Source organism: Mytilus trossulus, chromosome 11, assembly GCF_036588685.1.
Source record: "Mytilus trossulus isolate FHL-02 chromosome 11, PNRI_Mtr1.1.1.hap1, whole genome shotgun sequence".
NCBI classification, from domain to species: Eukaryota; Metazoa; Mollusca; class Bivalvia; order Mytilida; family Mytilidae; genus Mytilus; species Mytilus trossulus.
This window is the reverse complement of record NC_086383.1, coordinates 16,224,194-16,249,050: the sequence shown is the minus strand read 5'-3', so window position 1 is coordinate 16,249,050 and position 24,857 is coordinate 16,224,194. Positions and strand designations below refer to the sequence as shown.

Sequence of the window (24,857 nt, the reverse complement as noted above, 5' to 3'; positions counted from 1 at the left end):
GAATATTTACTACATCTACTGATCCTTGCTGTATCTGTAGCATCATTACAACCAGCTGACTTCAACCCATTGCTTCCTGTCTTACAAAATAAAGTCGTACATTTCCCATCGCCATTGTTAGAAATATGCCCTGTAAAAACTAAATACGGCAAAATGTAAAAGAAAAGAAAAGTTACAAATCTGAAACATGAACAGAATAAAACAAGGTTTCTACTAGAAGATAAATGAAAAATGTATGAAAAAAAAGACAAGAAAAAAATCATTCAAAGCAGACAAACAAGTAAAGTTAAATGCGAAAACGTGGCTTACCTGATATTTGTTCGTGATTTTTGAAATAAATGCATATCATATATTTTTTAACTGTGTATGAGATGAAGTTTGGCGAAAGATAACAAAGGAACAGTCAATCTAACAATTCAAAAATAAACTAACAAAGCAATGGCCAGATTATCTAACATAGTTAAAAACTAGTATTGCGTAATTCTTATTAAAAAAAAATATGTTTAATATCATATGTCATACGGGTGCCACATGTGGGGCAGGATCTGCTTACCCTTCCGGAGTACCTAAGATCACCCCTAGTTTTCGGCGAGTTCGAAATGCTTATTCCTTAGTTTTCTATGTTGTGTCATATGTATTATTGTTTGTCTGTTTGTATTTTTTTCATTTTTAGCAATGGCGTTGTCGGTTTGTTTTCGATTTATGAGTTTGACTCTGGTATCTTTCGTCTCTCTTTTATCAGGTCTCAAACAGGGTATATACTGTGACATACCTAGCTTAGAGTTTATATTTCCTGCGTCAAAGGCGATATACACCCTAAGCTGGGAAAGTCACAGTATATAGGCTGTCAGAGACTTGAATTATATATATATTTGGATTAACCCTGTCTGCATTTTTTTTCTTTGCAAGTATTTCATAGACATTCAAAATATTTTTTCCCGTTTAGAACATGTTTTAAATAAGGATTTTCGATTTCATGTTTTGCATTTGTATGAGTGTGTGACGTCATTTTTGTACAAAACAAATATAGAAAAACCCAACCTAATATGTTCCGCACAGAAGTTATCAATTCGTTTTATGTTTTTTGGCTTTTGATTTTGTCATTTGATAAGAAACTTTCCGTTTTGATTTTTTGGTGGAGTTCAGTATTTTTTTTTGTGATTTTACTTTATGCGTGTACGATTTTATAATTTGCTGTAAATACAAATTTATCGTGTATATCAGAATTTATAATAACGCTTTAAACTATTAAATCATAATGGCAAACTCACGTCATTATTTTCCCTCTGTGAGCCTCTGACATTCGTTTTGTAAAGCGTTTGACTACGTCACATAGTAACAGGTGTTATGATGACGTTTTTGAGGTTGCTTTTGGTAATAAGAACGTTGTATATACCCAGGAAGTCTCCAAAATATAAACTCTCAACGTTATGTCGTTATCCCATCACAAAACTCGACACATTTGTAATCCGTATATCTTTATACTACATTGATTATTTACACGTAATACGATTAGTATTGTCTGAAATAGGTCATATTAAAATTTGCAATTAACAATAAATGATGCTTACCTTTATAAATGTAGAAATAGTTCGGATTATTTCCTTCTATGCAACCACTCATATTGAATGAACTTCTTTCATTATCATGATTATGCTGACAAAAACATTTTTTTGTTGACTCCTGTAATTGAATGATATGTCTGCTTTAAGTTGCGGGTAGCACAAAAAAAACCCCACAACTATCAGAGTTTTAAGATTAAGGCTAAATATTTATATTTCAAATTGGAAATTTAAGAATAAAGATAATTGATACATGTGATAGTCTGAGATAAAAAAAAAATGATGGTGTACAATATACAAAATAATTCACCAATAAAAAAAGCGTTAAAGTTTTGAGAAATGTACTGATATTTCAGATGTGTTAGATGAGTCTAACAACAGAAATATGAACATAATAATGTATTGAATATGAATTTAAAGATTATACAATTATCTATGAAACAGCAATAGACAAATATTTGAACAACTGCAAGTCAGCATGGCCACCGTCCAACAATAAACAAAATACGTTCCACAAAGTAATTTATGAAAGAGTTCGGATTTCAAAATGAGGGAAAAAATCAAAAATGAAAACACAGGGATCTTTTCTATTAAAAGACAAATAAATACGTAATGTTGCAGAGTTTATGAGCTTTCGTTTGTAGCATAAATTTTGCTTTAATTGATTAAACAAGTTTAAAGACATTTAACTGGAATAAAATTTATATATAAAAGAATAAAATGACACTGTTCACACAACCGTCATTGATTTACACGGAATTAAGTGTGCATACATTCGTTTTGTATAGTGTGTGATAGGAAATTAGTTTTAAAATTTCTATAACTAAAGTTGATTGACATAGTTTGATTAATCTCGGAAATTAGAATAAGCTTTAGAGTGTCGTGTTGATATATCTGTATTTTGTTTCATTATTCAATTCAGGTTATTGTGGTCTTTTTTTCTTATATATAATTTTAGAAAACTCATCAACTGTTTGTCCCCGTTATCAAAGAAACCTTTAAATATATGCAATTTGGAGCTGTTGGGGTACCTTCTTTGGTATAGAAATATAAGAAAAGAGATGTGGTATGATTGCCAGTGAGATATATAAAACAAAGTTCAAATGAAGTAATTGAAGCAAATATAGGTAAATATATGGTCTTCAACAATGAGAGAAAACTATACCGTATAATCGCGATAAGAGCCACCAACATGATAAAATATAAAACAATCAAATTCAGAAAACTAACATCTTAATTTAAAACAAAACAATTTTCTAGCTGCAAAGATTAACTTGATCAGCCAACATCATGGAAAAGATCACAAAGAAAAGCCAAACACAATTCAACAAGAATTGACTTTTTGTAATGTCAAAATAAACATTTCCGAATGTGGATGTATAACAATTAATAAAAAGACACAATACATTAGGTTTCACTTCAGTCTTTAAAATGATATAACTGTGCATATTTATGACTCAATAGTGATAAGTACATTCCACTACAAAGAGCAAACAGAATACCGTATAGCGGGTTATTTTCGCGGGTGTAAAATTCCGAGATTTACCTTCAATAAGGTATACGAAATATTTTGGCGGTTATACATTTGGCGGATTCAAAACTTTTATTAAAACATTTCCATGTAAACTTTTGAATTGACGGAATTTATTTTGGCGTTTTTGTTTTATCCGCGAAAATAAGCGAAAATTTACACCCCGCGAAATCAACATGTCGTACGGTTTTGTTTAAATAAATCAAATACTTACACAGTAACCAAAGAACTGATATGATTTACATTGTTTTTGGCACAAAACGATTGAAGATCTTTTCTTACTTATCTGACCGTCTGGCACTGAATAGCAACCTGTTTTAAACACATAGAACTTAACATCGTCACAATCACATATAATTTTATGATAAACGTCAACAAAACAACCATCCAAAAACCAAACTATTTTACAATATCTGAAGATTCAACACAATAATGCATACAGTAAATTTATCTATTTTCTTTGGTACCAATTATCGTGCATTAAAGAAAATTTACAGTTTGTGGATAATTAACCTCGAGGGTATGTCGAATTATGCATTACCTCCTTACCGATACCCACGAAATCCACAAAAAATGGTATCAAACGAATAATAATGAATCAATAATACCATCCGATTTGGTCTGAATAGAATTATACAAGGTTTCAGATTTCAAGTATCAAAATTTATTGGAAGTAGAAATTACGATATCATTACACGAATTCGTTTTAATAAAAGGGGCAATTAATGTTCCCGTTGACCAGGAAAGGTAAATGGCCATTTGATAGCTGAAAACCTATATATGGTAATCATATTGTTTTATTAATAAACGCAATTTTTGGAATATTTGAAAGTAAGAGTTTGGCTTCCTAAACTTCTTTATAAAGGTATTACTATATTTTTACTAACTACATTTCCCATTTTATGTACCTAGAATTTCAATCCAAGATGAAGTTAAACGATACATAGCTTTTCCAAGCCAAAACTTTTTCTCTCGCTGCAATGGAATATTTTTCAACACCATTTCGTTATACTCTAATCCACCATTACCACATATTTCAGAAGCAACTTTCCAAGTATTACTGTCTGTGTAAAATGCCTGATCAATTGGAAAACTGTATGCTGAAAGAAATGTATATATATATATAAATATATAAATCTATTAAAATTAGAAATTACGATATCATTACACAAATTTGTTTTAATTAAATCAGAAATTAATGTTCATATGTATATATATATAATCTCAGTCTATGCTTTGATATACTTTTATTTGTATCTATCTGTGAGTTTTCGTAATTAGGAAAACAAAAACTAGAATATAACATGTTAAAGTATTATAGACAAATCCCGTCGGTACAATTTAGTTAATGAATGTTTTTATCTAACATGTTTTCAAAATACAAATTAAATTCTTTTTTTCACTAGTTCACCTTAATCCTAAATCCTGACGGGCATAACAAATTCCATCAGATATTTCTTTTACAAAGTAGTTTTTGAAAGATTTGATGTACAACTACTTTTTTCGTCACTTACCGATCACATATTTTTTAATTATAACACAATATAATAGAATAATCCAAAACACTTCTTCAGCCATTGACACTACCTTTTGAAACTAAAAGTAACACAAAAATGAAGTGTATGTGATACATGAGAGATATTTATAAATCTTTTAAAGCTGATTGTTTATGATGTAATGTTTACATATGACGACACATTAAGGAAGTTGAATAACTTCTCAGTGGTTTCCCTTGTAGGTTGAATTCTTTTTTCACTAAAACTACTGAAACATATAAAAGTATAATTGCAATGTATAACAATGATATCATTCTTGTAGACTAAGTAACCCTTTAAACATTGGTATGTCTGGCCAAATTACAACAGACACAATGACGCATATTTAGACAATAATAGTGTATTGAATTTACATAAGGATGAGGCTTAAAATCGGGGGAATGCAAGGCTCTGTCGAGATTTCCCCCCGTTTCGTGTCGAATTCTGTCAAGTCACTATTATTGTCTTTATACAATCTAAACAAAAACATTTTCAATTGTTGTTTATTGGTTTATTGTTATTTCATTGAAATATTGTGGAAAATCCACTTTTAAAAAGGCCACATAACTGGCGGATAAAACAGAGCAATAAAATGTTAACGGTTGAAACAAATCGGTGGTAAAGAAATTCGTTTGAGTATGGAATAAAATATCAACAATAAGCATAAAACGTAATGATTTAACGGTTTTTTACAAAATACATTTACAAGTGGAATATGTGTTTTCTAATATTTGTTAAAAAAATCAGTTTGAGTCGTTAGACGCTTCGTTGTATACTTTGGAAACAATGACAGGTTGAAAAGGTCGTGATGAATAATTAAATATAGTTCCGGCAACTTCATTAAGTTAATCATGAGGAAAAGGGATTTCGGGACAGTGACTATATATGACATAGAAATACACAGTCAATACATTTTGAAATTAGTACAGCTATCCGTTAAAACAGGATAAATTAGCCAAACAATGGTTATCTTTACTGATGTTATTCTTTAAAACTTCTGTTGTAATGGGTAATAGTTTTTTTAACATCCTTTGTTGTCGCTATGTAATGTAATCTCTAAGGAAAGAATTCATAGAACAATCACTGAGAGAGATCGTTGTAGATAGGGACAACTGTGATAAATCCAAAGCTTGGTCTACTGTTGAATATTGCGTTTACCTAGCGACACGTTGTAGACATAAGAAAACCACCTCCTCTTTATTAATTATATTAAATTTTGTACGATTATTTAATTTTGAAGTTGGATTCATAACAAACTGGACATATATATATTACAGTTAATTGCTATTAATAAGTATTGCAATATGCATTTTGTTTAAATGAATTATCAGTATTTAGTTCTAAATCAATCCTAATTCTATCTCATTTTTGAATGATAGTTTTTCATATGTGACGTCATGCTGTTTCTAAATTTCATAAATTCAAATGCGGCATAACGTTTCTGCCTTTCCGCCATCGTATGTGACGTCACAATTTTTTTAATTACGTTGACGCCTGGACTGATTCGGATGTGTGTCTATTTTGTGATGTACTTGGGTTTAGTTTTCTGTAATTAGTTAATATTTCAGTTTCATTATGTATATCTCTTTCATATTCATTTGTTAAAATTTACTGTTTGCAATAGCATTAAGTATTCTATATAATAAGGATGTTCTTATCCCGTGCATAAAAACAATGCCGTATTTGTCAAAACCTTTTCAACTTTTGATCTTCAGTGCTGTACAACTTTGTACCTTTTTCACGTTCGATCTTTTATATCTAGGCGTTATGTATTCAGGTTTAGTTTTCTGTAATTAGTTAATACTTTAGTTTCTTTGTGTATATCTCTTTCATATTCATTTGATAAAATTTACTGTTTGCAATAGCATGAATTGTTCTATATAATAAGAATGTTCTTATCCCGGGCATAAAAACAATGCCGTATTTTGCGAAACCTTTTCAACTTTTGATCTTCAGTGCTGTACAACTTTGTACTTTTTTCACTTTCGATCTTTTATATCTGGGCGTCACTGGTGAGTCTTGTGTGGGCAAGGCGCGTTTTTGGCGTATTGAATTTTAAACCTGATGCTTTTTGTTATCTATTAATCATGTTTTTCTGTGTCTAATATGTTCTCCTATTTATTTGTATTGTAGTCCTGTTATATTATGTTGTCATTTCAATGTTATATTTAACTTTGCCATTAAAGTGCAAGGTTTGGCATGCCTTAAAACCAGGTTCAACCCACCACTTTTATTCCCCTTTAAAAGTGTCCTGTACCAAGTCAGGAAGATGGTCATTGTTATAATATTGTTCGTTTCTCTTTGTGTTGCATTTTAACGTTGAGTCGTTTGTGTTTTCTCTTATTTTTGAGATATTGAGATAAGACGTGGCACGGTACTTGTCTATCCCAAATTCATGTATTTGGTTTTCATGTTACATTTGTTATTCTCGTGGTGTTTTGTCTGATGATTGGTCTGTTTGTATGTGTGTTGCGTTTCGGTGTTGTGTCGTTGTTCTCCTCTTATATTTAATGCGTTTCGCTCGGTTTTGGTTTGTTACCCCGATTTTGTTTTTTGTCCATGGATTTATGAGTTTTGAACAGCGGTATACTACTGTCGCCTTTATTTAGCTGCATTAGTAAAATCATGTTTCACGTATATCAAGCTTGAATTGCAATACGATTATTCCTATTTTAATGAAAAGTTTGAAGTCATTCTATTGAAATAATAATTTTTGGTTGAAAATATTCATTAAACTAAATTTCCATGAAATAATGTTGTCTTTTTGACAACCAAACAATGTGACATCATCTGTTTGCTTTTAATGTCAACGCCTAACTCAATGTCTGTATTAAATTTTCCTTGAACATTTGATTTCGTGATATTCCAAAAGTTTGCTTTCAATTCTATATAAAATGTGAACTTGCTTTACACAAGACATTGATGTTTTCTTATTGTTTTTATATGAAAGAATCTAGTGTTATAGGTAGCACTTTGTAAATACAGCTGTTTCTCAAACCACGCCTCTTTTGGGGAGATTTAGAATATTCATAGAAAATTAATTTTGTTTACATACTGGTTCCCAGTCATGCTCTCTGTGTTCCATCTCATAGAGACATAACTTGGGAATGTTATCAGTAAATATACATGTGCATATTGTTTACATTGAAATCTGTGGTTACCCTTCATTCGATGTAAGGGTAGTTAAGAAAATCAGTGTAAGTTTAAAATCTGAAAAGTTCAGGGCATACAAACGTTGAAAATATGCCGCACAGCCCTATATTTTGACCTTTGAAAAAAATTGTAGTGCATATGAACTTTTAATTCCAGGATAAGATTTTTTTCAAAACATTTAGTAGAAGTGGTACAGTTTCAGCCGTAAAAGGAGTTCCTATGGGAAATTACATAGTCAATATTTACAGAAATGCTACCTATATAGGAATAAAAGAGATAACATTCAGAATTTAACCAAATTTGCTTTATCTCACAGATTTTAAAGAAATTAACTTAAATATGAAGTTTTATAAATATTTCATGAAGATTGCACTCACTGTATGCATAGTTTACTTAAGGTGGTACCCAACACTTTCACTAAAATTAATTTGGCTCGTTTAATTTTCATAAAATATTGACAAATTAATTACTTTGACCCTTTACATAAATATAAAAAAATCCAAAAATTTGAACCAAGCGTTTTATCAGAAAAATAACACTGGTTATATAGCAGTTTGACAAACACTAATTTTGATCATTGTGAAGCTTTATATTGCCTTCACAAAGCAACGTAATTAAAACGTTTAGCTGATATTACAGAGTTATCTCCCTGTAGTGTTAGGTACTACCTTAAAGTCATGAATACAAAATAATTTATAATATTTGCATATCTGTAAGTTAAATTGTTAAGAAGTGCTTATATTTACTCTTCGCAGTCATTGAAACTCATCGATCCTTCCTGAATATTATTTATGGGGTGTTTGTGTCCTATCGATAACCCAAAAGTAAGCCGTAACACCTAAATCTGCTTTTTTTGTCACCACGGCATAAAAAATACAAGCTAGAAATACAAAAATATTTCAACAAAACATACAATAGTGTGGTCTATCCTGAATATGTACTAAATATTCCAAATTGCTAGAAACAGCAGAATAAATTAGGAAATTTCAGGCCCCAGGGGCAAAAAACATAGAAAATTGTCTAACCCTTGGTCATAAAACAAATAATTTAACTTGTAAATGCTATGATTTTATGATTTTTAAGCTCTTGATATAGAAAACAATAACTATGCTTGGAAGTTATGCAAAAATTAGATGTTAGAAGTCATCTCTATAACATTTTAAGTGAATTTATATCTCAGACTGGTATCTGCATACATACAACTAATGCAAATATGGCTTTGTTTGAACACTTCTAGTATATTTTTAAAGTAAATTGTGTCAGATATATGGTTACAGATGATACTGTTGTGAAAAGAATTCTAAATTGACCATTTGAGGTAGAAAATGTGAACTTTAATTGACAAATAGGCATACAAGAAGATGTGGACTGGAAACAGAGGCAGGATTGGATACTTGTTTCAACACGGTATCAATTGATCATTTTGGAAATAATGGAGAAATCCTTTACTTTGTCATGTTTGTGGGGATGTAGAAATTGAAATTCTTGCCTACCATCCAGAGAATGTGATGTCAGTTTTTTTAAGTCAATTAACTTATTGAAATTGTTTGGGTTTATTCATGATTGTGATGCAATCATTGTCCAAACATTTTTCTGTAAGTTCATGAACTAGAAACAGATTGTTAAAGTAATGTAAGTGTTCATTCGTTATGTTTATAATTATTAATTAAATTGAGAAAGGAAATGGGGATTGTGTCAAAGCGACAACAACCCGACCATAGAGCAGACAACAGTCGAAGGCCACCAATGCGTCTTCAATGTAGCGTGAAACTCCCATTCTGTAGGCCGAAAACCTGTTCACTATTCTACAGAATGGACTGTAAGAGCATTATATCTTTATTAAAACATTGATTAACACGTCGAAAAAGGTAAAAAAAAAAAGCACAGATTTATTTTCATATAGTGTAAAAAATGTTTTGTGAATAAACTTTCTTTATATTAAAATATATCCTACATATTGGCCCTTTAAAACAGAAGCTCAGCTTTAACAATAGACAAAGAAAGTACAGCTGAAGGTAAACAACATGTATTGCTACATGAAGAATAAAACACAGAGTATGCGTATCATGATTTTTGGGTGTGCAAATAAACTCATCATAGATACCAGGACTAAATTCAGTATATACGCCAGATGCGTGTTTTGTTTACAAAAGACTCATCAGTGACGCTCGAATCCAAAAAAGTTAAAAAGCCAAATAAAGTACGAAGTTGAAGAGCATTGAGGATCAAAATTTCTAAAAGTTTTGCCAAGAACTACTCATATTTTCCGTGAATACATTTACATGTGTTTTTGTTTCGAAATAGATGAACTGATGAAAGTATATCTTTAATGCATGCAAACAGTTAGCGAAAAAAGTGATGTCGTTATTAGTGATTTTGTTGTCAAATGTGCATTCAGAACTATTAAGATATATTCAATTTCAGTCTGGATTACAAAAGGATATAGTTACAGCAGTTAATAATGGCAAGTTTTACATATATTATATTTCAATATGTAGTCCTCTCCTATTAGTTCCTTGTTTCCTCTCGGGTTTTATTTGTTACTAGGTGAATAAAAAAAAATAGAACATAGATTGCACCGCAGTCGATTTATTTTAAATATATAATTTAAAATATGAACAAATGAAGAGATCACAATCAGTTATATTCTTTTGTTTTGTTTGTTTTTCGGAATTTTCAAGAGACTGTTATTGTTTACCCAAATGGTACCATCTGATTATCCCCTCCCCTTTTTTCTGTTTTGTTTTGTTTTTTCCTTTAGATGTGTACTAATGTTCCTTGTGTTTTTTAACGTAACCGAAACCTAATCTTGTCTCTCGATTTCCTTTTGAAAAAAAATCTTATCTTATCTTTTATAAAACGACCCCTTCGAATAAAGTGCGAATCGGACACACGACCGATTTATTTGACAAATTGCATGAAGTAAAGTCTTCCTGTATTCTGCCGCCCAGATTCGTCTTCGTTCATACATTGTAAGCTAAGTGTTGCTTTATATTCATATTTAAGCAATGATACCAGACTTTTGAAAAACATCAACTTGTAAATCAATGCAGAAACCTGAAAATTATAAAAACTATTGAAGTCCCGTATAACTAGTTCATAAAGTAAGCTCTAGATTCGTACTTTGCACACATGATAAGGTTTAGGTTGTTTATGGTCCTTGTATTGCGACATAACCTATCAAACGTTAGAAGCATTAGTTTATTGGGTTTGGTTGCATTTTAATTGTAGTTGAAAATAATGTTGGGAAGAAAAAGAGCAGCACCAAATGTCAATTTTGATAACCAAAGACGGACGAGGATAAATCTTTTGAAGAACAAAAACAAGACTTACAACGAGCATTAACGACCAATTGAATGAGTGCGAAAAGAGACAACCCGAGAATATGAGAACAATTACTGTGATATAAATATTGGGTTATTGTTTCGGAAGGTGACTTTAATATCTAAAAAAAAATATTAATAATTGTCATTTGTTCTTTGTTTGTTTTTTTGTTCAAATGATGAAACCAATTTGGGGTATTATTAGTTTTTTTATTACTATCATTTACTTGTAAGAATCAGTTATGCTACCTAAATGTTTTTAAGTAAGAGGAGCGCTATTATTTGAAAGTTTAAAGGTAACAATGGTTTCTCACAGGTAAATGATAGTCCAAGCACTGAAATAAAGAACGGGTAAACAATAGAATGACGTCACAACAATGTTTTAATTTCTGCATAATGTCCTGTTCAAAGTCAGAAATTTGGCAGTTGTTATCTTATAGTTCATTCTTTGTATTTTGAATTGTCGTTTGTTTTTTGTTGAGTGTTCTGTTGTTTCATTGTTTTCCTCTTATAGTTGATATTGCTTCCATGTTTTAGTTTGTAACCCGAATCTACTGATGACTTTTTTTAACAGCTTACAGTTTTAAATATTGGTATTCAACATCATGATTTTTAACTGCCATTAGTTTTTTAAACTTATCAAATATGAAAATGAAATGTACTACGGTATTTTCGTGCGCGTTGACCTTTAAACAAGCAGCATCTGTCCTATTAGATTTGACTTCAATCCCAATTGACTATGATTGTTAGTTTTCCCATCAAAGGTCGATGGGTTTCTCTGGGCACCGACTTCCCCCAACCAATAAAAACTCACCGCAACGAAACATCCCAAAAGCGGTGCATAAAAGTGGCGTTAAAACACCAAAAAATCAGAAAAATTAGATCCTATTGGAATTGAAAAAATCCTTTATTGCATGTTCTTATGTCATTTTAACATTGGTAGGCATTAAACCGGACTATATTTTACACATCGCTAACGTACAGTGTTAAATATGGACAACATGAAGGAATTATTTTTTAATACGTATTAGTATGGTTTGTTAGTATAATGCTCATAATGTTAATTAATTTGAATATTCTGTTTAAGTATAAATAATGTTTTATATTATAAAGAATGTGTATGTGTCATAAGTAACGTTTGGTTATAAAAGTTATGTTATTTGTATTTATATTCATTATTATGCGTACTAGTTATGTTTATAAGTTTAAGTGCTGTGTATTAGTAATGTTTTATAGTATACTTAATGTTTGTTTGTATTAGCAATACTAAATAGAAAAATGTTCATTAGTTCTGTTATAGAGCGTACAGATATTTAACAATATTGTTTGTATTTCGAGTGTGTTTACTGTTTTATGACATAATACTTCCTTTTATAACAGTTTATTACTATTTTCGTTATATATCTGTATGTAAAGGTAAGACAAAGCATCAGTTATTTCATTTACACAATTGTTTGTTTGAAGCTACTATAAACATAAGATGTTTTGTTTATAGATAGTTTTGATTGAGAAGAAAACCCAAAATGTTCAAGAAATACAAATAATAACATTTATGAAACACAATTCAATTTTAATATTTTTATTTTGGTTAGAAAATACATAAATAAAACCTTTACAAACAGTGGTATACCAACGTTGAATAGTCATAAATCGATTAAACTAACCCGGGTCACAAACGTAAACCGAGTGAAACACGTCATGTTTAAGAAAAAAACCAACAGAACAACAGAATCATAGAACTACAACAAACACAAATGTCAACACACAATAAAATTGACTATTTGATAAAATCATAACCCTGACAGGACAGTATATTTTAAGAAAAAAAAATGTTTTAACCTGTCTTTATGGCTAGCCAAATATCCCACTTACATTGCAATGTTATAAAAAATTAAAACATTATGTGACAGGAATACATCACATATTAATGAACACTCAGGACAGGGAAATAAATTACTAAATAATAAAATAGCGTTTTCAGGATTCATCTTCTTTTTGAAAACTCAGACATTTAAATTTGCAAATTGGGGATTTACCTTCCAAACAACATGACAAAAAAATGTCAAAAAAGGTGTCTATGTTTGTCCACAGTTGGCTTTGCTGTATTCAGATTATACCTACTCTTGTCGTTTGAGACTTCACACGTTAGTGTCAGTTATTACGTATATTCTAATAAACTCATCATAGATATCAGTATTAAAAAGTTATATTTACGCCAGACGCGCGTTTCGTTAACACCATACTATTGATATTTAGTATATGTGTACTGTATTGTTTATGTAATGAACACGCTGTTTTTAATTTTGTTAGCATTCTAGATAAAATAAATTACCAATAGTCCGATGACAAAAATATTTTTTAGATTGAAAAGAACGTAGTCTGAATTATCGGTTACGATTGTACATAAATATTATGGTGTCTTTTATGTTTATTGATTGTAAACAGATTTCTATTTGTTCTTTAACATAATGCACATACTCCCCGACAAATAAGGAATTTAAAGCACAGATGGCATTATTTTGATCCGTGTTGCGTAGGTTTCACTTTGACTTTGAGATGAATAATAGCATCACAAGTGCGGTTCCTTTGGTTTTTGTGTGTTTTTATTTACGTTTTTTAGTTGTGCACGTATTTAATTTTTTGTCATGGATAGATATCCAATATCCTTTTTTATTCTATAAACTGTTTTTGGTACACGTTTTTGAAAACTGTTTGTAACTTATTATGATTTCAAACTGATTTGAATTACGCATCGCTGATGATTCTCCTGTAGAAGAAACATACGTTAAGCGTAACGATTTATAAACTAGTTTCTTAACGGTTATGTATTATTTCTGGTTTGATTCCTCATCCGGTTTTTAATATTTGTGTCCGACTAATAGTAAGCATTGTATTCGCATGGAATATTAGTGATATTTTCAATTTCTATACATTTTTGTTTTCATTAATTTAAGTACATTAATTTACCGAGATTCAAAACTCTCTGACACAGATGAACATATTTGGCAGACATTTTTGATATTTGTTTATATATAAAAAAATCGTGTTCTATATGTATTAAATATTTAGAACCAATTTGGCTCAAAATTTATCACAATTGTGTTTACTTGGTGCAAATCATGCCGCGTACAAAGGATTCTCAACATAATAAAGAAAGAAATCATAATCCTTTTACTTCTACTTCTACGATGTCGATGATTACCATTAGCATACTAGATTCAAGCAGTAGAGATGATCAAATTTATCACATTTTCATGAACATTTGGATACAACCATTGCTCCAGATTTATTTTAAAATCTGAATGTTTATTTCGAGACTGCCTGTATTGGTTTGAAATTAATTTATATGCAAAAATGAGAACTTATTTTTATTCCCATATACAATTTTTCGATTCCATCTAACAGACGTCAAGTAGAATCAGAATACTAAATATTAATCTCCGAATTATTAGAAATAACGGTGCTGCAATAGTTATACATGTTATATGTGTCAATGTTCGTTATGAAATAGAAATAACACGGGCACTCGATCATTGCAGTTGTCCGCAAATCATTTCTATATGTTTCACGTCGTTTTTCTGTTGGTCTATCGGGGATTGATTTTTTAAGATCATCATTTTCAAATTTATACTACTTTTGACACTTTATCTTTGCTGTCTGGGTAGCGCAATTTTAGTGACGCTCATAGAATGCCTGGCTTTTTTTTTATATTCTACACTATATGCACGTTATATCATTTTTTCTTTGCATGGTGACACAATAAGTTCACAGATAAAAATAAAACCAAGGACTTACATTTAAATATACTACAGAGGTAAAAAAAGCTATGTTTGCCATAATTATATATTCTCAAAAATGATAATTTGTTAGAATTTTGCATAGTAACTTGTAGGTAACGGAGAGCAATCCTATTATTCATTACAGGTATTGTTTAACATGATTATTGAATTATGATAAGTTTTGAATGAATTTTCTACAAACTGTAATAACTATACATCTAATAATATGTGCCTTCTATTATTGGTGAAATACAAATGGATAAAACGGATAGATTCATTAGACATATTAGACCGCTGGAGTATTATCTTTTATAATTTTTCTAGAAATATCTTTTGTATAGATATTTTTTTCCACGAAGGAAAATAATGATTATTACATTTCTTGATCAAAATACCTCAAACATAGTTATGATGACGATGCTTAGTAAATGTAGTTAATATGACCGCCAGTTGTATGCTTGGTTAAGAAATAAATATGGAAAATTATTACAATTAATAACCTTGATCAAAAAGTATAGGATTATTATGTTTATATTCCAAAGAATTGCATTACCAAAATCCTTTTTGGGATATTAAATGTTGCCGCTAGACAGCCTTATCGTATATATCATTTTCATTTCTAGCTTCTGATTTGAGTGTCGACGAATAACCGTAGTCACTACCGTCCGTTAATAATGTGTCTGTATGATCATACACATCGTTATCAAATTGGAGTGTTCTTCCTCCATGGTTGGAACTGTCGTATGTTGGGTCATTTTCGTTACGAATACCTGCATGACTGTTATATAAATTTTCCTTTGCATCTGTTCTCCGTTTCGATACCCCGTTTAATCGATCATATTCTCCGAATGATGTCTCAATATAAGTGTCCTCGGTTGTTTGGATTTCGTTCTTTTTAATTTTGTTTACGACTGCATACACGTTGGTTGAGTTGTTTGGAGATAAGCCATATGATTCGTTAGAGGTCGTTATCTCACTTGTTCGCACTTCTGAATTTTGTGAATGTTCACTAACTGCTGTTGAAAATGAGACTTCTTGTTTATCCATACTAGTCGTTTTGAAAAATCCACATGAACTGAAAACATCATTTAAATCTGTTTATATCTTTGCAAAAAGTGTCTTAGAGATACTTAATATATCAGAGATAAATAGGAAAAGTAGGAAATTCCAAATTGTACTTCCCGAGCTGCGTTATTGTTTGGAATTTTAATTTTTAGGAATAAAAACCCTAGAGACTTGAACACAAGATACAAGGGTACATGATGTATCCTAGCTCTTTGTATGTACTTTTAAGTAAATGGTAACATACATTGGAATTAAGTATAATAAACATTAAAAAGCGTACGCATTATAAATGTATGACTAACTTATACACTGACTAAGGAAAAAGTACGATCTATGCCCCAAGTATTGACGAATTCCACAAGAGTCTTTGTACAAAAGATCAAGAAACTCTGACAATTTCTTCAAGGAAAGGTTTAAATTGAACTGCTACAGTGTTCATCAACTCTTAAAATATTATGTAAAAAGTAAACTCCGGTCATTTCAGAAATCTTTTTATAAATGTATTCCCGACCAGTACTCCAATCCACAGCGGTTCAAAAAAATGGTGCAGGTCGATAGTAAAAATGTATATGATAGACAAACATGCAAGCTAATTCCGTGATAATTATCATAGCGGTGAAGTAAAACAAAAATGGATGTATTTCTCACTATAAAATTTCGATTTATGGTGTGATACAAATTGCACACGAAAATTAAAACACTTTCTATCACAGAGCACACATTTATTCTGACCTTATTTTGCATGAAATCACCACAAGCAAAACAGTTATAAGTATTACCGCAGCTACAATGCCACCAATGACAGGATCTAATAAATACAGACAACACATATGATACAGATGTGAATAATATATATTCAACTTTTATTCGATACAAAAACAACATTTAGAAGAAAAAGACTTAGTGTTCATATAAACTTTGTCCTATTGACAATCATAGCACATTGCCTTATAAAGGATAAGGAATACAAGTCTCACTTCTGAGAGGGGTTGATACAGTTTGTTTTTCTATTATAGTAATAAGTAATGCTCAATGATTATTTGTAAAAATGAAGTTTCGTTCGTTGAGTTGCAAATAAAACCTGAGTACTATAGCTGATCAACTGTAATAAGCACGTAAAGATAGTTTACCAATCGTACTTTTTGTATATAGCAACTGATTTTGATGGGTTTTGCTCGGCATTCATTGTTTTATTCTATGTTTTGTGCACAAGTGCCTTTCTTTTTGCAATGACATTGTCATCTCGTGTTCGACTAATGAGTTTGGTTAGCCCTTCGTTTGTCGTTTTTCTGTTATAACATGTATACATTTTCTTCAAAACGTTGAAGGACACAATCATGCTTAGAAGCTGATAAAAACTCAGTTTTAAAAAATCCATGTACCTATATTAAAACTACCGCTTGAATCTTCCTTCATTTCCTGTGTTGCAATTATGATTTGGTTTTGAGTAGTAGAAGTGGCTGCACCTTAAGAAAATAGCGAATACATTGTTATTCAATGCAATAACTGTATATGCAACTATAAGATATTTACTGCATGCTTTAGTTTGTTTAAAATAATGCGTTCATAAAAATATTTGCACATTTTAGGGTTTTTAACATTTGTTTCACATAGTGCTGTGTTAATATGATTTTTAATGTTGAACTTGTTAAATATAAATAGCTGCCTTTCATTTAGAGCTCTTCTATTTTCATCTGAAAAATTGGAAATACATAAAAGAAATTGTAAAATGCGGATAAAAAAATAGTACTCACGATTGCTTGTGTTTCCTAATTACGAGATTTCTTGAATTTGTGTCTATTGTCAATCACTTAAAATTTTGAAAGACTGTTCTATTACAGATCATTATTTTTTTTGGATTGAAAGATGTTGAAAATCGGGGGAAATATTATAGAAGAAGACTATTTCAGGAACGTCGTTCGCCAATTTTTGTTTAAAACAAAATACTAAATCCTGAACTCAACCCATTATAAATTGATTCAGGAGTTATAAATAGTTGATGTTTCATAGGGAAAGTTCATAATTCTTATTTTTAGTCAGTTGCATTATTTGTTTCCATATACAAATAACAAGGTAATAGTTAGACTGAAATTTTCTTCCATTTGCAGTTTTTAACATTTAATGGTTCAATTACAAACAATGTGTTTATATGCGTTTGTTGAAATTAAATTTGATACAAAAATAGCATAACATCTTCAAAGATCAGTAGACTGCTAAAAGTTCTCTTTGAAAATATTGTGATTAGGTAAACTCAACCGGCGGTTAAATAAGACGAAGTTTGTTAACAAATCTGAAGATCTATTTTAAAATCATTTCACAAAATCTTACCGATTTTACAATAATATCAACACTTTTTATGTGTGAACACTCTATAAGCCAATTAGAATGACTCTATTTATAAATCGACTAAATATTCAACTTATATTGTGTTTTTTCGTAAACATGGTAAACGATGAAAAGCATTGACAATATTGTCAAGAAAAATCAAAATCAGTGATACAATGTAAATCAAACTGATTCAATCAACAAATACACCGAAGACTTTACAGTATTTTTTTTGATTTTTATACGAAATAGTTGACATAAGAGAGTTCAATTTATAGTTAAAATTTTAAAATGAAACTTGAATTCCGTGTTTTTTAACGTGCTCAGAAAAATAAATGAAGTTATGCTATCGTTGTCATATCGGTTTGATAATATATTTTGCATACTATGCCTGGTACACTTTATTTACCCAATATTATTCAAATAGAAATACATATTGGATCGGTAAAACATCCCGTTCTAAAAAGATCAAGTAACAAACAAAACACGATACTTTTGTAAAAATTAACATCATAGATACCATGCTTGCTATCTTGAACATGAGATGAATGTGTCGTGCCTGAAATCTTCTCTGGAATTGGTACAGCAACTAAACTTTCATTTGAAGTTACTGAATGAACTGTACCTAAACAATAATGGAGCACAATTAATTTCAATAGAAAAATGCCATATTTGCATGTGTATGTAATTGAACGTCTACACTGTAAACCATTAAAACGAAGTGATCTGTGTGGTACTTTTAAAAAGAATACCTTGATATGGTTTTCCGATCACATTTAATGAGAAGTGTCTTAGCTTTAACAGAGGTTGTCATGCACTAAGTTACTATTACGATATGGACAGGGGGAAATGAAGACTATGCTACTATTATCAGAAAAAAAATGAAAGTATTCTCGTATAGATATTACACCTCGGCTGTAGCTGATTTATATATATAATTAGTGGTTTAGCATATATTTTTCTACAAAGTGTAATCAAAAAGTGTTTTTAATCAAGTATAGATTGAATATATGTTTTAAATCGATTTATGACTCATGACCATCGGTATATTATTGTTGCCTTACGCTTAATATAAAAGTAAGATCTGCATGTATTTAAGAAGTGATTTATATACCTGTTCTGCACACAAAATAGTCTAACTGCTTATTGCAAAATCTTCTGGTTATAACAAGTTCTTTTTTGCCATTTTCCCCCTTAAACGAGCCTGCTAGGCAGTAAAGCGGTTCTTTGTTTCCCGCTTCGCCTGAAAATGGTATAATGGTTTTACATATACTGTTTGGATTAATTACAAATCAAAGAAACTTGTAAATGCAATTACTGTTTCCTATAATATGTCTCTTTTTGTTTGTTGATGCAATCGTTCCCTACATAGAATCCAATGATCACTCTCCTCAAACACGTACCTTAAACGTATTCCAAATTATGAATATGTATTACAATATAAGTTTTTACATACGAATGTAGCGCATTGTACAAATGAGTTCCGTTGCTACTACGAAAGCTTTGTTTCCAAGATAACTTTTCAAATTTGGTAATGAAAAACACAATGCATTGTCTGTATTCACTTGTAAAGCCCAAATGATACATCTGTAATCTTCAAACTTTTAACCTTTAATTGGCTGACGCAATTAACTCGATACCATACAATGGCATAATCTACACATGTTCTAAACAAATATTCCTGTCCAAAGAAAAAGAGAAGGATACAATAAGAAATATGAAAACTCACAGATGGAAAATAACTAACCACAACATGACAAAAACAAAAAAAAAAGACGACAAAAAAAAAGAATAAGAAAAATATATAAGCACATAAAATAGAAAAGACTTCATAATACAATCCGCATGAAACAATGGGAGAGATAACTATTGATATGAATTGGTAAGCAGATCGTAACAGGTCAGATAAAGATTGCTGTTTTATATTACAATTGTTAAATATCAGCTTTGCAACATTTTAAAACCACCAAGCTTATTAAAGAGGGCGAGCTAAAACATAGAAAGCTTTCCTGAAAGTTTTGAAAAAAATCCTACAAAAGATGTGTAGAGTCAGAGCTTTATCGTAGATAATATTCTCGATAATGCAGCACTTTTCCGGTAACTTTATCCCAAAAATTCCAAAATCGAAAAAAAGAAGTGATTTATTTCGCGACTTACACGAGTTGAAAACAAATCTAAAAAAAAAGAAAAATTCGTCACAACAGACACAAGTGTGTGAAATGTGATCTCACCTACATCAAATAAATTTAAACAACCAATTGGTTTACATAAAATTTACATATCTTTTAGTATTTCTCTATTTACCTTGTGTCAGCTTAGCGTCGGTGTCCGCTCGAAAAACATTCGACCACATGGGCACCGCTTGGTTTTGATGACCATTTAATTGACAGTAAATTTCAGGTGAAAGTAAAAGCTGATAAATACCCATGCAGCTTTGTTTGGCAGCTGAATATGATAGACCCCAACCGGCTGCGGACCCGTTATCTTGAAAGAAATGAATAAAATAGTGATGGAACATGAAATAAAAACCAGATGTCTTGAAACATGATATAAATAAAAGGTATGTATCCATAAAAGCGATAAATATGCACAAAATGTAAAAAGTGTTTATTGAATTTACAAGTTCAATGCTGCTGTTTATGGACTGTTTGCCTTCAAGGTCATCCGTAGTAACCAGTTAGAGAGTGTATAATTGTTTTACAAAATGCCAGGCTCACAATTCCAGAAATACGTTTCCAACTCATAAGGCAAAATTGACCTAAATTGAATTTTGCTAAAATGTTTAAGCCTCTTTAAGTCATATTGCTCTTAAAGTTGTAGCGTATTAACTCACCCTGGCTTTCGAATGTCAAGGTCTGAACATAAACGATGAATGTTTATCTAGAAAAAAGCTGCTTCAGACTTACATAATTTATTAAGTGTTTATATTTAGGTTCAGATATGGTACAATCAGATTTAGCATACTGTTGATAAATGAATATACTGTATTCAGAAGAATATGATTGAGACGTAAATTCATGCAGGTGTTTTTAAAGTGTACCTTACCTAAATGCCGAGTGTGATTAATTGCCATCTCACAACATCCGGTTTTTTTCGTTTTTTTTACACTAAAAAAATATATCCTCTAAACTCATTATTACCAGTTGAGATATAATCAGCCAGAAAAAAATATATAGAAAAAGTCACATTGCTAAAATCATAAAATTAATTGTCTCCTCATATCAGTTATCGCCGTTAAATACAGATTTTTCAACTTTTTTCATGGTGGCCTAAAATATGCATTTGTTTTCACCTGTCCGGAGTCCTAAATCTGATGTTTAGTAGTTGTCGATTGTTGATGTGGTTCATAACTGTTTCTTGTTGGATTAATCATATTAATTAGGCAGCTAGTTTTCCCGTTTGAATTATTTGACACAAGTCATTTTGGGGACCTTTATAGATAGAGGTTCGGTGTGAGCCACTACTCAGTGTTCATAACCAAATTTTGACCTATAATGGTTTACTTTTACAAATTGTGACTCGGATGGAGAGTTTTGTCATTGGCACTCGTACCACATCATCGTATATCTATAGTGAAAAGAATACTTTGATACTCAGGAAGGAACACATCAAAATAAATAAAAAATGAAATACCAATTTAATCTGAAGGGGTCACTACACATAGCTTAAAAAAGTTAAAAACACACTGTCACATTCAAATGTATTCAATATAGGTAATCCAATTACATATTACATAAAAATTAACACTTACTACATATACTATTCGTTCCAAAACTTGTTTCATTACAGTTTACTGCTGTTAATTCAGATTTGCCACCAGAACAGTATAGAGTTGTACATTTATCATTGTCGTTGCCAGAAACGTTCGATCTGAATACTAAATGTGTTAAAATTTACATGCATTAAAGCAATATCATGAATTAAAGAACAACTAACATCTAGATACTCATACACTGTTAGATTACACTGCTTAAATTTACGTGATTGGATTTCTTTTGAATTGTGGTCTCATTGGCAACTTTATTTCCCGTTTTCATATCTTCTGTGTAGGCAATTAATTAAAAAAAATACAAAACAGTAGATAAAACCATATGGGTCAACAAATCAAGGATGATGCGAGTATATGGCTGGATTTATCGAATTGGGATCATATTTCACAACTGTAAGTAGAACTCAAGTGCAAAGTAAAGATAATATAATATTTTCCTTCATACATTTATATGTAACACTTTTATATCTAAATGATTTATTTTGTAATAAGTGAAGTTTACAATAAATTATTCTTACCTTTATAAACGAAGAAATATTTTGAATTATTTTGTTCTATACAATTCTTTATACTGTATGATCTACCTTTATCTCGTAGACAAGAACACTTTGATGTCGATTCCTATAAGGGTAATACATTATTGTTTTTATATAGGAACCAGAAATATCTTTTCAGATTACAATCAATTAAATTTTAAAAATTTAAGATAACTATAAATTCTGAAATGGAAAGCTATAATCAAAGTTGAATAAAAGATACATAGTGAAAATAAAACTGTTTAATATGAAATATATACCAGTCGGGACAAGAAAGATCAGTCTTAAAACTGAAATGAGAACATATCATTGTAAAAAGCGAATATACAACAAAGCTTCACAAACCTTATAGGACGAAAAAGTGAAAAAACTTAAGTGATTAAATATGAGTTATCTATTTGCATGTACTTTGTAAATAAAGCATATCATTATACATAGTTCTTCAGGATTTACAAACAATTGTTCATGCTGAGTTTATATCAACATATATTTAACTGCGATCGATTAAATTGAAACATACTATTCCTTAACTTGTCTTTCATATTATTGGTCTAGCAATTATAAGGTTAGGTCTAGAAGATGAAAAAATTGCGAATGATAACAAAGGGATATACAAACTCATAAGTCGAAAATAAACTGTCAACGCCATGACTAAAAAAGAAAAGAAAATTAGACAAAACAACAGAATATGACACATTAAATAAAAACAAAAACAATTTATTAAGCAACACAAACCCCACGAAAACTCACTGTTCGTATATCAATCAAGATTAAGATGGACTGATCAGCAATATAACTACGTTTTACATCATGCTCATAGAAAGACATTTGAAACGATAAAGAAAAGTTGATGGAAGCTAGGGACGATTAATCTTGCATTTTCTGAGTGTTCAAATGAATCGATTTCATTCTGGTTTATTTTCCGTCTTTTGACATTAATATATGTCTAATATAGGGATTCATATATTAGACAACCACAAAGCAAACACGTAATTAAAGAACAATGGTTAAATAGTAGAATCAAATCTCAACCACCACTTAAAAACTCACCATTAGAACATAAAAGCACACCACTCTTTTACAACTAGTAGATGAAAAGTAATGCCAAAGTTCCCTCACACATTGGTGGCTGTATGTCATAAAAGATCATACGGCATTTTAATACAAAATACACGAATAATTAAGTGTGTGCAACGCCAATGACAAAGGTTTCACAATTTTATTTAAAAAAACGAACACTCAAAATAGAAAGTCAATACTTACACTGTAACCAAAGAACTGATATGATTCACACTGTTTCTGACATAACACAATTGAAGGACTTTTCTTAATATCTAATCTGTCTGGTACTGCGAAGCAACCTGTATGAAAAACAGTGAACTTAAAAAGGAGAACAACATAAAAAATCGAACATTACAACATAAACAATCTATGATTGTTGCTTCAAATAAATAATTCAAAATGATATCGATTTCGCATTTTTTTAAATAAAATGAGTCCAAAATTATAGGCAAATAACAAGATGGCCGAAACTGGGCAAGTACTTTATTCACAACTTAAGGATACTTTTTTTTATTTTGAGTATATGAAACAACAACAATCAGAAGACACCTTTAATAGGCGACTTGATTTTGTACTGTTATGAATTACAGTTTCTGACGAAACTCGGTAAATAATCTTTGAATTTAACATGATTTGTTAATTCTGGATCCAAAGCGACCTACCCAAAATTTCAATCCAAGGTGTAGATACACGGTAAATGGCCATGCCAAGCCAAAATTCCTTTTCTTTCAGCACGTCAATATTTGTCAGCACATCTTCTTCAAACTCTAATCTATTAGTGTCACATTTATCAGAGGCAGCCTGCCAGGTCATAGGTACTGTATGATATACTTGACCATATTGGACACTATTTGCTAGAATAAACCATACATTTAATGATACTTATATAAGAAAAACAAATCAAACAACAGACACTGTTAATATTATTTTCTACTTTTTTAGGAAATAGTGACCAATTTGTTGATTTTGATATTTCTTCTATTCAAATACATACATTGCCTTTGGAATCAATTACCCTTACTTTTACTAAAATTGGTTCGTTTAAAAGATATATATCGATATTTCAATGTATTTGTAAAGTCAATACATTTATAGATATAGGGAGAAGATGTGGTGTGAGTGCAAATGAGACAACTCTCATTCCAAATAACAATTCATAAAAGTAAACCATTATAGGTCAATATACGGCCTTCAACACGGAGCCTTGGCTCACACCG

General features: G+C 30.5%; 1 protein-coding gene across 1 annotated transcript; it reads right to left on the bottom strand.

Moving 5' to 3' along the window:
* Positions 1-15,431: 15,431 nt before the first annotated feature.
* Positions 15,432-17,409, bottom strand: LOC134689562 (uncharacterized). Its single transcript, XM_063549531.1, has 3 exons — positions 17,331-17,409; positions 16,681-16,756; positions 15,432-15,958 (listed from the first exon to the last, which is right to left on the bottom strand). The coding sequence occupies exons 1-3, from the start codon at positions 17,362-17,364 to the stop codon at positions 15,469-15,471; spliced, it is 600 nt and encodes a 199-aa protein (XP_063405601.1). The 5' UTR covers positions 17,365-17,409; the 3' UTR covers positions 15,432-15,468.
* Between the last annotated feature and the right edge of the window lie 7,448 nt (positions 17,410-24,857).

What these genes read in the sequence shown, in the direction of transcription:
- LOC134689562 (XM_063549531.1), bottom strand. Translation starts at nt 17,364, where the DNA reads ATGAAGGAAGATTCAAGCGGTAGTTTTAATATAG. An exon ending in AAGCGGTAGTTTTAATATAG is followed by an intron (nt 16,757 to 17,330) that starts GTACATGGATTT and finishes TGTATTTATTAG; the next exon opens with ATCCTGTCATTGGTGGCATT. An exon ending in GTGATTTCATGCAAAATAAG is followed by an intron (nt 15,959 to 16,680) that starts GTCAGAATAAAT and finishes TGATGTTTTCAG; the next exon opens with TTCATGTGGATTTTTCAAAA.